Source organism: Mchenga conophoros, linkage group LG9 (assembly GCF_057382185.1).
Source record: "Mchenga conophoros isolate Kocher_MC1m ecotype Shallow Benthic linkage group LG9, M_conophoros_male_GT1.1, whole genome shotgun sequence".
NCBI lineage: Eukaryota > Metazoa > Chordata > Actinopteri > Cichliformes > Cichlidae > Mchenga > Mchenga conophoros.
The window spans coordinates 24,833,384-24,850,868 of NC_140534.1; the positions used below are offsets into that span (position 1 = coordinate 24,833,384).

The 17,485-nt window shown below is 41.3% G+C and overlaps 3 protein-coding genes across 3 annotated transcripts; 2 read left to right on the forward strand and 1 right to left on the reverse strand.

Moving 5' to 3' along the window:
* The first annotated feature begins 428 nt into the window (after positions 1–428).
* Positions 429–6,130, forward strand: kpna1 (karyopherin alpha 1 (importin alpha 5)). Its single transcript, XM_085287115.1, has 14 exons — positions 429–515; positions 1,136–1,269; positions 1,418–1,531; positions 2,156–2,255; positions 2,539–2,633; positions 2,816–2,947; positions 3,086–3,174; positions 3,275–3,374; positions 3,540–3,703; positions 4,080–4,158; positions 4,252–4,377; positions 4,495–4,622; positions 5,049–5,224; positions 5,361–6,130. Exons 2-14 carry the CDS (start codon positions 1,144–1,146, stop codon positions 5,546–5,548), a joined length of 1,617 nt encoding a protein of 538 aa, XP_085143241.1. The 5' UTR covers positions 429–515; positions 1,136–1,143; the 3' UTR covers positions 5,549–6,130.
* Positions 6,131–9,095: 2,965 nt separating this feature from the next.
* Positions 9,096–12,566, reverse strand: fam162a (family with sequence similarity 162 member A). The gene is made up of 5 exons (XM_085287117.1): positions 12,327–12,566; positions 11,295–11,393; positions 10,809–10,920; positions 10,186–10,294; positions 9,096–9,757 (listed from the first exon to the last, which is right to left on the reverse strand). Exons 1-5 carry the CDS (start codon positions 12,367–12,369, stop codon positions 9,641–9,643), a joined length of 480 nt encoding a protein of 159 aa, XP_085143243.1. The 5' UTR covers positions 12,370–12,566; the 3' UTR covers positions 9,096–9,640.
* A 26-nt stretch (positions 12,567–12,592) lies between these two features.
* Positions 12,593–17,281, forward strand: mix23 (mitochondrial matrix import factor 23). The gene is made up of 5 exons (XM_085287118.1): positions 12,593–12,956; positions 14,343–14,468; positions 15,420–15,566; positions 16,075–16,134; positions 16,235–17,281. The coding sequence occupies exons 1-5, from the start codon at positions 12,906–12,908 to the stop codon at positions 16,283–16,285; spliced, it is 435 nt and encodes a 144-aa protein (XP_085143244.1). The 5' UTR covers positions 12,593–12,905; the 3' UTR covers positions 16,286–17,281.
* The last annotated feature ends 204 nt before the right edge of the window (positions 17,282–17,485 follow it).

Here is a 17,485-nt window from a genome sequence, read left to right on the forward strand (position 1 = left end):
GTGTGTGTCTGAGGATGATGATGGTCCATGTTGTGTTACTTGTTGTTTGTGTGTGTGTCCCCCCGATGACCCCTGGCGCCGGAGCGTCTAGACTACATTAGAGATGTGTCACATCCAAGAGCCGCACCTGCGCTTATAGAGAGCGCATACATAGAGGTGAGGTATGAGGATAAATGGATAGATGCGGTCCTTTTTCGAAGCTGAGCGCACAGTTGTATTTCCTGCACAATCACACACGAAGTGAGGCTGTGTGTATGCCGGTTATACCATGAATATAAACCCTGCAGGCACCGCTTGTTTGTCAAACTGTTTATGAAGCAAAAGTCACATTTCTGTTTATTTACAAAGCAAAAAGAAGGGGGAAAAAGAGGCGTAGGAGGGGGCGGAGCTTAGATACGTGCGGGGGAGTTGTGGGTCATTTGCGTTTAGTTGGACGCGTGCGCACTAGCATACCGGCGACGGCTGTTCAAACGGTGGCCTAGCGAATAAGGGGATTACGGAGCCCAATCTGACAGGTTAGATAACGAAAAACGTTTACATTTTTAGCTGTGTACGTGTGGCAGCGATTCATAATGAAAAGTTAAATGCATTCTTACTGTCTGAGACGGTGGTCTGTCGTTTGCGCTAACGTTAATGTTGGATTTTGGTACTAAGCTAACGTTAGCTACAGCAGTTAGCCGCTGGCTGCCAGCTAGCTTTCGATAGTAGAGGAGGCTAAGAGCGGCGTTGACATTAGCCAGCTGATCAAGTGTACCCTCCCGGGGGACTTGTGCTTTTAGGTTTTCCTTGTGCTTGTCCGAGTTGTGAGTTGACAACGGAAATACTGGACCCCGATCAGTAGATGGTAAAATGATGCTTTCTTTCCACGCAGCATCAAGCCACGGGAAGCTAATAGGCTAGCTGCTATCCTTACATGACCCTGTTTGTTGAACAATCTTTTTTGAGAGGAATGATACACACCGGTAGCTATGCCAGCGTTGGCTACGTTAGTTGGTGTCTGTCTTGCTAGTCTTTGCAGTACAGTTGGAGGTGTTTTAATAAAAAAGAAAAAAACAGAGGGTTTGTTTCTCAGTTGGGAACTTTGAAAGATTTGCTCCAAAGCATATCCAAATAATAGACTTCCTACTCTTCTCAGGCTGCACAATGAGTCAGGGTAAGGACAATGCACGCCTCAAAAGCTACAAGAATAAGTCTCTCAACACAGATGAGATGAGAAGGAGGAGGGAAGAGGAAGGCCTGCAGCTCCGTAAACAGAAGAAGGATGAGCAAGTAAGCAATGTGTTATACTGTACAACTAAAACCGTCGTAATGATCCTGAAATTACATGCTGACAGTGTTTGGAGTAAACTTGAGGCCATGCTTTGTTTGTAGCAATTTAGTTTTGGAAGGGAAATGCATATTTGTCCTTCTGTTGCAGCTTTTTAAGAGAAGAAATGTTGCCACTGTGGAGGATGATGGCATCCTGGATGAGGATGGGATGGCTGATAGCGGCTATCTGGAGTCCCAGGCCAACAACATGGACCCACTCATGGTGAGAAGGCATTCATATGTCTGCTCTGTCACACATACACTCATTTCTGGTAATCAGATGGCATCTAAAAATCTTGGCTTTATGTTTAAATTAATATTTGGGTCATTCTTCTGTAAAACTCAGGCTGGAGGCTGTAGAGGAGCTTTTCTGTATCATGTTCTAAACTGCACAAGTTTTGATGCATGCAGTGACATTGACACGTAGTGAGCCACACAAATAGCATGTTGAATCTTTCACACACCGTGCAGTGTGTTTGTCGCCTCACCAGACCACAATGATGTGTGCAAAGTTACATTTTATCACACAAACTGTAATTTGCATAAATTCCTATGTGATGCATTTAGTTCTAATCAGTAAGAGCACTGTCTCTAAGCATGTTTAAGAGGAGTGAGTTACAGCTTTCTCAGCACCACTGAGCAGACTCCCTGCTCCAAGTGGCAAAAATAAAAGTGAAACATTCAAAAGTGTAGATACGCTTCCCTCTTGTCAACTGACAAAATTCATTGTACCAAAAAGATTCCTGATATCCAGGTGTATGAGATGTCATCACTCACTGCACATATCAAGTCGGCTGTGACAGCAATTCATGTGTTTTTAAAAAAATCCCCATTGTTGTGCACACAGGGTGGGGTGATCTCTGAAGACATGATTCAAATGATTTTCTCCAGCTCTCCTGAGCAGCAGCTAATAGGTACTCAGCGCTTTAGGAAACTACTTTCTAAAGGTAAGCAGGACTCTAACTTTGCCCATTACAGCCACTCCTGTCTTTGCATTTGTTTCAGTATGTCTTACAAGGGAAGGATAATGACTGGTTGAGGCCCAGTGCAAGGACAAAAGCATTGTTTTGAGCTGCATAATCTGCCACTCTGTCTCACAGTTAACTACTGCCTAAAATTCATAACTACACAATATCAGTGTGGCTGGAGTGAATGTTACATGGGGTGTAATGCTGTTAAGTGTGCCTGTATTAATTGTTTCTACGTCACCTCACCCTCCCTCACACGCAGAACCCAACCCACCTATTGATGAAGTCATTGCCACTCAAGGGGTGGTGGAGCGCTTTGTTGAGTTCCTGAAAAGAAGAGAAAACTGCACATTGCAGGTACGTTTTCCTAGAAAACTAATTTTAGATTATATTTGAAGCTTGTAGATTTTTGTTTTTTTTCCCCCCTCATGTTTGTTTGTAATGTGCTCTCTTCCTGTTTCACCATCGTATCTAAAAAGTTGCATGTGTTGTGAGTTCAGTGCACTAACTTTCTTCATATATTTTGAATATGATTGTAGTTTGAGGCTGCGTGGGTATTGACCAACATTGCTTCAGGTACGTCTCACCAGACACGGGTGGTCATCCAGGCAGGAGCTGTGCCTATATTCATAGAGATGCTCAGCTCGGATTTTGAGGACGTACAGGAACAGGTGAGGAGGCTTCATTTTTACCTTTCCTGGTGTCTACTGACCTCTGGCAGCTTGTTGAGGTCAAATTTAAACTGATTAAAATTGTAGTTTTTCATGTTGTTTTTATTGTTTGACTTGAATAATTCCTTCACCCCTCAGGCGGTGTGGGCCTTGGGAAACATAGCAGGAGACAGCACAGAATGCAGAGACTTTGTCATAGACTGCAACATACTGCCCTCACTGGTGCAGTAAGTATCCCTTCAGTCTTACATTCTCTGCTTTTGAAGTTTCCTCTACGGGGAAACAAAGAGCAACTTTGATTGCGATCGTCAAATTTTCCTCTTGCAGGTTATTGGCCAAACAGAATCGTCTAACAATGATGAGGAACGCAGTGTGGGCGCTCTCAAACCTGTGCAGAGGAAAGAACCCACCTCCAGATTTCACTAAGGTAATTTGCCAAGATAAACACATCACTATGGTAACTGCACACCTCTTAGACTGCTTAAAGGCACATCGTATCTCAGATTTCAAGGTCACAGGCTATATGAAGATACTAATATGCTAAACTGGATAACAGTTACACCTGCTGAATGTGTCCCTTTGTTTCTTGCAGGTGTCTCCGTGTCTCAGCGTGCTGTCTTGGCTGCTGTTTGTAAACGATACGGACATCCTAGCTGACGCATGCTGGGCGCTCTCCTACCTATCAGATGGCCCAAATGACAAAATTCAGGCTGTTATTGACTCGGGAGTCTGTCGCAGGCTCGTCGAACTGCTGATGTGAGAGCCAAAACAAACACACACACAGATATTTTCAGAGGCGTTCTACAAAGTGTATGCGAAACACTTGGGACTCTAGTTAAATACCCATAAAGTGACAAGTAACACATGGGTGCTATAAATTAACAGGACTGAAACATCTGGAAGAATTAGGTTATGTTGTAGAGGAAGGGTGCAAAGGTGCATTTAAGCGGGTCTGACAGCACATGTTGACCTTAGTAAGACTGCATTTTTTTTCCCTTTTAATTTGTCACCTAGTAACAACAAATAGTGGTTTAACATTATTGCTACCATCCTAAAACTGGAGGGTTAACATTTCTAAAACTTGATGAAAAAACTGTATCATCTCACACTAAGACTTTGCTTTTTGTTCCAGACACGTGGATTATAAGGTGGTCTCTCCTGCACTGCGGGCTGTTGGAAACATAGTCACTGGAGATGATTTACAGACACAGGTGGTAGCTGCATCACAACAGACAGATGTGATAAAAGTTTATGCAGAAGGCAATGGCTCTTTGTGACTCTGTGAACATTTGGTATTTTTCTAGGTGATTCTGAACTGTTCAGCACTGCAGTCTCTACTTCAGCTTCTGAGCAGTCCCAAGGAGTCTATCAAGAAGGAAGCGTGTTGGACAATCTCCAACATCACCGCAGGGAACAGAGCACAAATACAGGTGTGCTGCGCATTCTTACAGACTAAGCTAGAAAAAAAAGCTTCCTTTTTTTTTGTTCCCTGAGATTGAAAAGCTAACTATTGGAGCTGCTAACAAATTGTTTCCCACTTCTTGTAGATGGTGATAGATGCAGGTCTGCTGCCTCCGCTCATCAATATCCTGCAAGTAGCAGAGTTTCGCACAAGGAAGGAGGCAGCGTGGGCCATTACCAATGCCACCTCAGGGGGTTCTGCAGAGCAAATCAGGTACAAACTGTGCACAGTATACAGCCAGTGTACCCATAATAGTCACACTTGTCTTGAGTGAAGAAGTCAACTAATGCCACTGATTTTAAATTATACAGACTCTTCTATTATAAACAAACCTACTTCTGTTTTTCATTGTTGTATCATTCAAGACTCGAAACTATTATTTTGTTTTCATACTTTAAAGTGCATAAAATCTAAATATTATATGTAGCAAATGTGACTTCAAACAGGTTTATTTGAATCATTTTTCAAGACAGTGACTTGGAGAGGGATTAGGGAAGTTGCCATTCAGCTTGTAGCCTTGCATGTCTGCATTTCTTTCAGTGCACTGTGTTGTTCACTGATTAATATGTTGCGTCTTAAAAAGGTATTTTTCTTCGATGACTATTAATGTCTACTCTGTGTGTGTGCTGCCATCTGCAGGCACTTAGTGGAACTTGGGTGTATAAAACCTCTGTGTGACTTGCTCACACTCATGGACTCCAAAATAGTTCAGGTGGCTCTAAATGGCCTGGAGAACATCCTGCGACTGGGAGAATTGGAGGCCAAGAGGGGAGGAGGCATCAACCCCTACTGTGCACTCATTGAGGAAGCCTATGGTAAGTAATTAAATCCGGACGAAGGAAATAGGAAAGTAACGGTACTAGTCAGCAACCCTGGTCACTGGCTAATCTTTTATTTTCTGGAGTGTGCCTCCTCTATTTTAGCACTACTCTCCACCTTTTATCTTTACAGGTCTGGACAAACTGGAGTTCCTGCAGAGCCATGAGAACCAGGAAATCTACCAGAAAGCCTTTGACCTGATTGAGCGCTACTTCAACACTGAAGATGAGGATCCATCTTTGGCTCCAGCCGTCGACCTGCAGCAGCAGCAGTTCCTCTTCCAGCAGTGCGAGGCCCCGATGGAGGGCTTCCAGCTATAATGCTAATTCCTCCCTTTTCCCAGAGCTCCACGTTCATCCTCACCTTTGCTCCCGTCTCACTCTATACCTACAGCCATGATCCAGGGTGACATACCTCGGCCTCCCCCTCCCGTTCCCCTTCTCATTGTCTGAGAGGTTTAATCATCATCATGATTATTAAAAGCATACCATTAAAGGGGCACACTCTGTTCATGCATCCAGCACGGGTGAATTCTGCAGTCTTGTCAGCCAGTTCAAGGTTTCACTCATTCTGTCTTTTGCTGAATTAATTTTTTCCCTCAGCACCTGGACCTCTCCTGTGTGGTTAAGCCCCAACATTTCCAGCTATAAACTTTTCCTATAACTCCATCCCCACATTATTGCTTTTTTTTTGGGGGGGGGGGAATTCTTCCTCAGCTTATCCCCAATAAAAGAACCTCTTTGTGGTCCTGTAGGATTGGCTTTTGCTAGCTCTTGAGTCAGTGGTAGTATTTGGGCTGCACTGCTTGTCTGATTGAAGCATTAATGAGTCTCGAGACAGACAAACATGGACATGATTTCAATTTCTTTATATATATATATACACACACACATACAACCAACCCCCCCCCCCCCCCCCCCCCCCCCCCCCATCCACATTGAGAATAATGAACCTAAACACTGGACTGACCATGAGACGTTGACCGCACACTCGACTGTGGTCACTGGACTGAAATGCCCACACTGGGCCACATGGCTAGTTCCAAAATAAAGACTGATCTGACCACTACGAAAGGCACGACTCAAGAGTGAAGGTTGCTCTCCGATCGCAGATGGACAATTTTAGAAATTGCTGAAGGTTGGAGCTCCTCGGTGACAAATCAGGCTGCTTGCATTCCCACCTGGATCTCATATCACGCATTCCTCTTTCCAGTAATGGGACTATTCCACCTGCACAGGCTCCATCCCGAAGAGTTTAGACTGCCTGCTGCCTTCTGGTGTGACGTGAATTAACCCCATGGAATCATGGGAACCTGAGTCTTCCCACGCACTGAGACAACTGGACAGACTTGGACAAGACAAAAAAGACTATTTAACCCTGGTTTCTGTCCAGCAGCAGACCAGTGGGGATTTTTTTTTTTTTTTTAATTACCATAATTTCATTTCTTTTGCAGCACTTTAGTTCAGGACTGATGCCTGCTCATTGACAATAGACCACCGTTTATACATTAGCTATGTAATTGGTTAATGACACGGCTCTTCCCTCCTAAAAATGCGAGGTGCAAAGAGGTGGTCTTTATCATTGTCCCCCCCACCCTCCTGGTATGACAAGGATTTACACTGTTTTGCCCTTAACCAGAGAGACTCGAGCAGTTTGTGGACTGAAAATGTTAGCACACACTTTCGAGGATCATGGTGCCTCAGCAAAGCTAGAAGAACTTTTATTCTAACAAAGCAACCTCTACCAATCAGACAGCATTTTGAAAATTGGCCGTTTAGCTGTTAGCTGTGTAAAACATAACGTTCAAATACGTGTTCAGGTAGTATTTTTTTTAATTTGATCATGCCAAATCAGAAACATACAGTATGCCAGCTATTAGGCCCACAGTTGGTCTTATTTTCAATAAAGTGTTTTATTTTGTTTTTTTTAATTTGGGGTTTAGCATCTGCCATGTAGCTGATGGTGCCATAATCCTTATTCTACAGAAATCCTTCCACATAATTTCAAGAAAAATCCAGATTAAAACTTGAAAACCCCGGTGATCACCTTAGTTAGCAAAACTGAATGTTTGTTTACCAAGTCCTCTTTACATTGCTTATTTTTGTCAAAATCTTAGCAAAAGATGACCAGCTCTACGTGTTCATTATTGTTTGTTGTACTGGGTTTGTGCATCTGTCCCCTGTTATGCCATTTGCATAAAAGTCGTTTCATGAACTACAACGTTTAATCTGTTTCATTATAGTCACTGAGTCTTTTTGGTTTTTTTTTCATTAGATTTTTATTAACTTGCTTCCTTCAGTTTAAGATAGCAACTAATTATTTTCCGTGTCATTATATCAAAGCATGTTAGAATCATAACTGCTAAAAGATAGCTGAAGCCACCGTGACATCACTCTGATTGCACGGTTAAAGTCAGTAGGAGCCACACAGAATCCATGCATCTGTGGCTGTGAGAGGGCGATGGGTGGAAAGGTAGTGAATGCTAATCGATGGGGTGAGATGTAGGCAGATGATCTGCTGTGGTAACCCCTAAAGGATGCAGCTTCGGAAAGCAGCTATTTTGTAAAGCTTTACTTTTATTAATATTTTGGCTGCTTCCATGTGTTTTCAGAGCCAGGAAGGATTACGTTTGGATGCAAGTGGAGTACAAAGTTGTTTAAGGACTTTACACTGGATGGGTGCATCACAGACATTTCCTAATTTGTGCTGAGTGACAGTAGTTTTTGGTTGTAAATCTGTTTTAAATACTCTTAAGGTTGAACGTTCATCCACTAGGAACTGCCTGTATGCTCTCGCCTCATGAATCCAGGTGTTGTTATGCACCAGGGTGAAACCAGGATCCACGGTACCAGTGTAGGCGCTGACAGCATCCTGGAGTTGGACTACCTGTGCAGCCCCTCTAAGGTCCAGGTATCACCTCATGCTAACAGTACTGACAATGAACATTAAAACTCGGGTTTTTACCTTTACTCACAATTATTAAAAAGGGAATGTCCACAATTTAGGGTTTTTGAATGTAGGATATTTTATTAAAGCAATTTAGCAGAAGCAAAGCCAAGCACGACCTATCTTAATGACCTATTCTGAGCTAATGTTGATCTAGTTCTAATCTTTGACCGAGATTGGAGAGAATGACCACACCTTGGCCACTGACGCACTTCTCTTCTGTGTAGATATGTAACCCAATGGGAGAGAAGCAGAGGCCAAAATCCTGTTGAATTTATGATCTAACACAGGAAAATAAGCAGAGAAACAGTCAAAAATTATCAAAAAAAACCAAAACAACAAAAACAAAACACTTAACCTCACTCAGTGCTTAGTCATCCTAGCCGTGTGCCATGTTTACATACCCTGCATGTGTAAGAACCACCACAGCACGCACACACACAGCAGTAAAAGATAAAGGCAGGTGGTAGAATAATTTCATTGCTCCAACTTTTGTTAATCAAAGATTTACTATTGGCGAAAGCACATACAGCTAAACTATATTATAGGACTCTGTATCATTTCACCCATGATGATAGATAAGACCTTTTACCACCCAGCCGATATAATGAGAGGTAAGCCAGGAGAGATCAATCAAATCTTTCTCACCAAGCGATACGCTGATTAAAAAGTGGTCCTTTAAGTTTTGAGCAGTATAGTTCGTGACGATATTGCAGGGAAAATATACCATAGTATCCAAATTACCCTCCAAAACTTTAGTAAAGATAGCTGCAAAAAAAAAAAAAAAAGAAAAAAAAAAGAAAAGAAAATTAAAAGCGGTATTGGTCACAAATGGTGAATATTTCCTGAAATAAGCCTTCCAAAAGCCTTGGAAGGTGCCCACATGTGCCCAAACCAGGGGTCATTAAATTACACTGCACATTTTTATAGAAGCACTGCTTTATTGAACTAGTTTTGGTGCTCACCACATACAAACACAGATAGCACATCATAGTGGCCGTGAAATAAGAAGCCCAGTTAGAGGGGTATCAGGACAGACAGCCCACTGCACAGGTGAACAAGTCACATCCAATCAGCTACTTAATGTTCCACAAAAAGGGGAAAGACAATGTTTTTACAAGGCATAATTGCACATTCCTGCAATAAACCCTCCACTGGTCTGAGACAATGAAATGCCACTACCAAAATAATGGCTTGTGCCATTAATCAAGTGCCACTTTGTAACCCTGTTATTTATATACATTCACTAAGTAGATACATTTTGCATCAGGTACTCAATTATTGCAAAACTATTGTTAAGGCCAATTTCCTTGTTGCAAAGGCACTACTCAGAATTTACTGCTGATTTTTTTTTGGTTGCACTACACCTCCAAAGGTTGGGACTGGAGAAGTTGTGGTATACACAGAAAGTGGGATGCTATTGACTTGGTTTCGAGAATGAGCGTGTCTGAATGAGTCATCTTCCATCACTGAGCCTTGTCAGACAGGGCAATGGCACTTTCGCGTAGTTTCTGGTGTTCTTCTCTCCATCTGGCTTTCTTCTCGATGTTTAGTGCCGTCAGGGTCTCATTCCTGGCAAGAGCCTGCAGAAAAACAGGAGAATACATGTGGCATTATTTAAATGTGAATGAAAATGCAGAGGCAATGCATGAATCAAAGCAGTGAGAATTGAATTACTCACTAATTATTAAAATTCTTGCAGGGGACTTAATTGTGATACATTTTCCGCTTCGATATCCTTTTTTATTTATTTATTTTTTTTTATAAACATAGGTTGAAATGTCACATTGGGAACTTTGGGACATTTTGTGACCAAACTTTTAATTGCAAGTCATTGCTCTGTTTATTCATAACATGACGTAGATGAGTTTATGTGAACAGGCAGGTTTAAACCTGCTCTTTTACATTACTGGATAGCAGTGATGACATGTCTGTCCTTGTTGACAGTTACTGGCGTTGAAAAGAGAAAAAAAAAAAAAAGTTTCATGCAAGACTCATTCATTATTCTTACCCTTTTGCCCAGAAACACCATAATCATACAGGCTCCTATCGTGGCAGCCATCATCACGTAGGCAGCCTTTACTCGGATTTTGTTTCTGGCAGCATCAATCATCTCAAACCTGTAGAAGAAGCACATGTACACTCATTAGGAAATGTTTTCTTGGCTCAAAAGAAGGCTTGAAACATAAGACTTCAGCATTTAATCTTGTTATTGTTATTGAAGATCAGCGCAGCAGCATGATATTTACGGGGCCTTTTGTTCCAGTTATAGCAGCATTGGTGACTGTCAGCAGATAGTCTCTTGGGTCCTTCACACATTTTGCTTTGTTTTGGATACTGGGGCTTTTGAGTACATGACATAGGAGGGCTTCTGTTTATAAGCTTGCCATGCAGGTTTTTACATCGCAGCAGCAGATCAGATGTGATCTCCACCCCGATGCCAAGATAATCCTCTCCAGTCACCAATAGAAGGCTTGTTTGAACTGCAGCTGTCTGAGGACCAGCTACACGCTGTGCCGCCGCTCATCCTGTTAATTAGCCCTGTTCTTGTGATGTAACTTAACTGAATGTGACAGAGGCAGTGGGACTGCGGTGTGCCGGAAGGTCTGGTATAAACAGGAAAAGGCTACTTACGACACAGTCTCTGGTATCTGGTCTGCTGACTTGAAGCGCCCTGACCAGATCAGCATCTTCTTGTCCATATCTGAGGGCCTGTAGCCTGGGAGTCTGAATGCGGGACGCGGCTCTGTGTGAATTAACAAAGCATGCATTATAATGAATCCTGCGTGCTTCCTGAACAAAAAGCCAGAGAGTCACATCATGACCTGCAGACTGCGACCTCACTTCCTGTGTCCCTCTTAGTCTTTTGGGATTTAAAAAAAGTCACATACTTAGCCATCACAAATACCCTGTAATGCACAAAGTCAACATTTTTAGAATACTCTTACATCACTATGAGTGTAGCATTTTCCACATTAAAGTCATGCCACACATTTAAATGAAAACCTAGAAGTTCAAATTCAAATTTAGAAGCTGGTATTTAGTTTTTTCAGGTTTATCAGTAAATATTGTGCATTGTCTTATGATGACTTTTGAGCTCATCTGTTGTTCAAACCCTACCATGTGCTGGTGCTGCAGGTGGGGACTCCGCTTTGGTCCCCTGCAGTTTATTGCACATCCCTCTGTGGCTCCATGTCTGAATGACATGTCTCCTCTGACCTGTTTAGATACAGAACTAGTATCACATCGAGTAAAGCAGGAAGTCACAGTGACGATAGAACTAGCTGATGCTACTGAAAAAAAGAAATTAAACGTTAAACAAGAAAATTAGTAACGTTTACATTAACATTACAAATTTTAGAACAGCCCTTAAAAGGCTCAAAATAAAATTACGCTGGGGAAAATCTCTTCATGCGAAATCAAAGGATTACCGTTTACCCCAACTTAATCTCATTTTATTAATTTATTTTTACAATCGCGTGATAGCTATCAATCAATCACACAATTGTATTTACACACACACACACACATATAATAATAATAATAATAATAATGGATACTTTATTGATCCCCATGGGGAAATTACATCATAGCACTTTAAGTTGTGTATTTATTATATACCGTTATTCTTTATCCTCCTGATACAAAAACAATTTTCCTTGTGGGCTCAATAAAGTATCTATATCTAAAGCCCTAAATTGGACACAAGTGAGTACTACATGACAAAAACAGAAATCATCACACCTGAAGGGACTAAAACTGACAACTGTTTAATTTTACTTACAAACAAAGAAACAAACCACGACTACGAATATCTTCAATTATAGACACTGTTCATACCAAGCAGGAGTGCCTGGTTAACCAGGCCTGAATAGCGTATAATGATAATAAAACAAGTTAACTAGGCCAAGTGTTAATTTACCGAGACACCACGCACCAATTTACACAAACTGCCTTTACTGCCACAAGCACAAACACCATTTCAATAAATGCAAGACGTCGAAAAAGCATCAAACATGTATTTATAACCGAGTACAGAACTCACTCACAGCTGATTTAAAAACAAATAACATCAACAAGCATCGGATTAGAGAGTATTCAAGCGACTTATTACGCAACGAAGACACAGAAATTCAAGTTAGCTATACGAACCGAGGAGGCTGCCGATGGAAAGGCGGGATCTGATGAAATTCATGCTTTTGCTGATTGAATACACAAAGTCCAGTGTTTCTAAAAAGCCATTTAAGTGCGCTGGAAATCTGTCAGTCCCTCCTCAGCTGCTGAAAGTCAAACAGCTAACAGGACCGTCAGATAGGACGCTGTCCTGTGACTGATCAAAAGAAACAAGCTAGGGCCCGTATTTATGCCATTTGGACAGCGTCCATACGGATCGGGTAGTGACAGCCCTGTGGCTGTGGTTGGGTCTTTGCTTTCGCTAGGTTGTGGTTGAATTATTAGGAGTCTCAAACAGGGCTGCTGGGAGTTAAGCTAAAGTTGAGAAGAACAAGTGGAAAATGTATTAGTATAAATGGCGCTATTCACTATAGTTGCACTTTTATCTATTTTAATATATTCACTTTGCGTTAATACGTGCGGCAGATGTTAATTTGTGAATGCGGCAAAAACAAATAAATAGCATTTAGGCATTATTAAAGCCTTTCCGTGCAGGCACTTTCTTGGACAGCCACCTCCACCACCAGTGATCCTGGTGAAGGACCCGTGCAGTCCACTATGGCGGCGCCCGGTGGAAGTTTAAACTGTGAGGACTATTCAATGTTTCAGGTAACGTTAACGACTGATTAATTGATCCGTGCAGGCCGATCACGCACCGACGGCCAGTCGAATCACCGCCTCCCCCGCAATTCATTTGCCGCGCTGTTTATTTTGTGCGAGAGCCAATGAATTGGTGACCCTCCTGATTACTAAAGACCTGCACGAGTTCAAGGAGGCACAGTACTCAGAGCTTTCAGTATGTGGATCAACATACCCATGCAGCCTTTAATAACTGACTCTTTAAACTGGCATAATCTACTTATAGATGTCATGGTTTGGTATATTGTGTTATTTTGTAGATTTATATTTTTATGCTAGAACCTCACTGAACTCGCTTTGCATAATTCATAACTAACACACGTACATTTATTTATTCCATATAGGCTGTTTATGAGGCTTTGGAAAGTCATTTTAGCGCCTATCTCCAGGCGGCAAAAGCACTCTTTCTTCTGATTGGTCAGCTTTTGCAAGCCAGCAGAAGGGCAGCGCTTATCTTTTTATGTGCGGATGCCAGAATACACACAGCTGTATCTGATTAAAAAAGAGCCTCATGCATTACTGCTGACAAAAAAAAAGTACATATTTCAGATTCTTTCACTCAGAAGTCCTCTCAGAGTACGGAGGGTACAGACCAAAGCTATTTTACTTTTTATGAGTAAACCATATGTAGAAGTAGAGTTAGCTTGTAGAAATTAAGGGGGGAAAGCCCTGTTCTTAGTTACATGTAAGCTTGCCTCTTATTCTAACATTAAATTTGAAGATTTAGAAGTTTGGCTTCTTTTCCTGGTGGTTTTGGAGATGATCATTCATGCTGTCAGTTTGTTTGTTTGGCGAGCAAAGCATCTAAACCACAGTTAAGAAAATAAACAACAACCAATAGCAGCCTATTAGTGTGTTCCTAGAGCTGATGCAATCCCCCCACCCCACTGTCTACACTTTGCCATGCTGTTCCTATAGCAGATGACCATATAAGGAAAGCGGTGGAAACAGAGCATTGTGAGCACAGAATATTACATTAACCCTTTACCTTTTTGCTGAACAAATATGTAAATTCAGTTCAACAGGTTCAAATTTATATTAAACATGTATTTCTCTCATGGTAGAAGGCTAAAGATGTTTGGATCCCTCCTTAAAAGTATATCAGCTGCTAAATGAGCCTTGTTAATCTTGCCTGCCATCTTGCCCTCTGTTATAAACACGATACATAAACTTATTTCCTTAAGGAAGCAACGTGTTTTGAACCACCATTTTTGGGTGGGGGGTACAGTTGTATCAGATTTAAATCTGATTCCATCTTAATGAGACAAAAGACAGCGTATCGTGTTACAAATGTATTTAGTTTTAGTTGAAGTAAAACTGCTGACTCTTTTTGTGTACTTCTGTGTGTTATTTCAGGAGGTACTGAAGGTGATGCGCACTATAGACGACCGCATTGTCCATGCCCTGAACACCACCGTGCCCACAGTCTCCTTCTCAGGCAAAGTGGATGCCACACAAACCTGCAAACAGCTCTATGAATCTGTGAGTGTGACCACCAGGTCTCACCACGTTGTGAATTCAAATTCCCATTGTTGTCATTGCCACACAAACAACAAAAACGTTACCACAACAATAAAGAATAAATAAATGGCATATTTTAAACAGTGAACATAACACCTGGGAGTTTGGTTATGTAACGCAATGGCAGGGAGAGGTGCAGAGGGGACCTGTTAAGAAGTCAGTCTAACATCAAGTGTCTGAGAAACAATTTCAAGCAGCCTCTTTAAACTTGCCTTAAATCTTCACATAGAGTCAGGGATGAACTGATTCAAATTCAGTCTTTCATTTAAGTTCAGTTTCATTTCAAAAAACAGCGTTCACCTCAAGGTAAAGACACCACAATATTAGGGAAAACCTCAGTAATCAGACGATCCCCTGTGAGCAAGCACCTGAAGAACTCCAGTGAAGTAAAATGACGCTGAGGGAGGTGTGGCCCTCTAATGCACATGTGGTGATAAGCCAAAGGTTACTGTGGCTTAACAAAACTCAAGAATTCATACTCTAATTATGACAGTTTCCAAATTTTGGTCAACTAATGACATTTTTGTATTCAAAGAAGTAAAAGATCACAAACAATATGGCAAAATAAGGGTCTACACAGACCAGCGTTCAGTGCCATAAAACTCAGGAAGAGAGCTTGATGTCATAATCCACATCTGGTCGCATGCTGAACTAGTCATAGTTGCTTACTTTGGAAATGCTGTGCTGCCGGGTATATGTGTGTGAAGCATCCCTGTTTCAGAATTGGTCCATGTTTCGCAGCGTCATCCATATCTGAATAATTGTCTTGTGTGAGAATCAGCTGTTGTCCTCCAAAGTCTTCGCTGCAGGAGCCATAAGAGTCTGAACAGACAAGAAAGCTGGCATGAAGTCTGTGAAGGCATGCAGAAATATTAATCTCATGTGTGCGTGTGTATTTCTGTTTTCTCACAGATGATGGAGGCTCATCTTAGCAGAGACAAAGCTATCAAGGCTTGTATAGCTCAAACATCAGAGGTGGTGGGACAGCTGCGTGAGCAAAGAGCAAAAGACAATGAAAACATGGCACTAATCAAACAGCTCAGGAAGGAGCAAACCAAAGTAAGTCCTGTCTATAAAAATTCCATGTTTTTTTTTTTTTTTTTTTTACATTCTTAATGTAGTTTTCTTGTCATTTTTTCTTTAAATCTGTCTATAGCTGTTCAGTTGCATTATGGGAGATGTAGGATTCTGTGTTTCTGCAGTTTTTGCCCATTAAAACGAATACAAATAAGGATATGTTGCTTTCTGTTGCTTCATTGTTGTTGTAGGTTTAGCAGCTATCTCCACTGAATCCACTGTGGATGCGTTTAATTTAGTTTTTCTGTGCTGTGAGGATCATAAATGAAATGTAAACAAATATCTTAAACTTGAAAAAAGCTTGAAATTTGAAAATATAGAGGAAACCTGCTGCAGCTGACTGAACCTGCAGGGCTAAATGCATCAAGTAACCACTGAGGAAATATAATCCTTCTCTTTTTTTAAAAGAATTAGAATAAACAGACCCTGTTATCTTATTAGAGCAAAATAATAATAGAAGTACTTTGTTTTTTTTTTTTCCTGTCCCCAGTTAAAGCTGATGCAGTCAGAGCTGAACGTTGAAGAAGTTGTAAATGACAGAAGTCTGAAGGTACAGTTTGCTCGCTGTTCTCATCACTGACTCGTCCTACAGTCACACATAAATGAGCCGTCGTTATCGTGTGTTACTTACTGACGTTTCCTCGGTTCAGGTTTTCAACGAAAGGTGCCGAATCCACTACACGCCTCCAAAGGTGAAATGAAGTCCTGCTTCATGAAAGGAGCTCTTTCACTCGAGGTTTAAATCCAGGCTGGAGCTGAAACTGTGAACTGCTGCTGAGTCCTTGCTGCAGGCTGTTCACCACCCAGACATCTCTGACCTCTTCCCCGACACACAAATATATTCCAGCGTCATTACTGTATTAATTTACCATCATTGTAAAACAGTCGCCCGTGTGCTTCTTCCAAGACAAAATTATTGTACAAAAAAAGAGTTTTTTAAAAATTGAGTCAAATGTTTGTCTGAGTTTGAAATCATTTGTTGACCTTAGACATCCTTTTTACATGTATTAAATTCAAATGTTTACTATGCACTGTCTTCATCAGGAATTGGTTCAACAACTGCTGGGTTGATGGATTACTGTGACATTTTGGACGAGTCTTCATCAGTCCATCCCTCAGGATGGGATCTACAAGCTTTGATCATTCCTTAAGTTTTCATACAGTGTCAAAAATCTGTCCAAAAATTTGATTTGGTACCAAGCACCAGCAAAAAGAACGACACTTCCATCAGCCTCAAGTGTACCTTATAAGAAATCGCCAATCCTCCAAACTAAGCTGTCTTTGTTAAACGTGATCTGTTGTACTTGCTCAACAACAGGAGCTGTATTCACTACGTACGTTGGTATTTTAGTTTTTAGTGCTTCTGCCTTGATCTGATCATTTTCTCTGATTATCAGAGATGTAAAGATCTCTCAACAAGGAAAGGACTAAAACTTCTATTTCACGGAGGACGTGTGACTGATCGTAGTGTCATGGATGACACGTTCTATTACTATAATGTTTCCCGACTGAATAAACAGAAGCAGTGCAGCGGTCTGTCGCAGCCTCCTGTCAGCAGAGTGATCACACAAGCTCCAGCAGTCCAGTACTTGCAGTTTGTTTCATTTCCACTGGAGGGCCCCACCTGATCACAAACGGGTATTAATGGTATTAATTATTGGTGGTTTAATAAAAGCTGAGTCTTCCTCCTCTTAAAACACTTGAGTAGATTTTCTTTCTAAAATTTCCACCATCAGAAATAAAGCAAGCAAATATATTTACTCCTGTGAGCTGTGTTTTCAAACATTTTTAGGCTGATGCAGATATTTCTTGAAACTTTTCTTACTTTTATGAACATAAATTCTCAAATTTCTTGGACCAAACCACACAGATGATGAACACAGCCAGTTAAAAATAAAAAC

Coding starts and splice junctions, on each gene's coding strand:
- mix23 (XM_085287118.1), top strand. CDS start 12,906: ATGGCGGCGCCCGGTGGAAGTTTAAACTGTGAGGACTATTCAATGTTT. Junction 12,957..14,342: donor AGGACTATTCAATGTTTCAG/GTAACGTTAACG, acceptor GTGTTATTTCAG/GAGGTACTGAAGGTGATGCG. Junction 15,567..16,074: donor TCAGGAAGGAGCAAACCAAA/GTAAGTCCTGTC, acceptor TCCTGTCCCCAG/TTAAAGCTGATGCAGTCAGA.
- fam162a (XM_085287117.1), bottom strand. CDS start 12,369: ATGAATTTCATCAGATCCCGCCTTTCCATCGGCAGCCTCCTCG. Junction 11,394..12,326: donor TTCCATCGGCAGCCTCCTCG/GTTCGTATAGCT, acceptor GTATCTAAACAG/GTCAGAGGAGACATGTCATT. Junction 10,921..11,294: donor ACCTGCAGCACCAGCACATG/GTAGGGTTTGAA, acceptor TAATTCACACAG/AGCCGCGTCCCGCATTCAGA.
- kpna1 (XM_085287115.1), top strand. CDS start 1,144: ATGAGTCAGGGTAAGGACAATGCACGCCTCAAAAGCTACAAGAATAAG. Junction 4,378..4,494: donor GGAACAGAGCACAAATACAG/GTGTGCTGCGCA, acceptor CACTTCTTGTAG/ATGGTGATAGATGCAGGTCT. Junction 5,225..5,360: donor ACTCATTGAGGAAGCCTATG/GTAAGTAATTAA, acceptor TTATCTTTACAG/GTCTGGACAAACTGGAGTTC.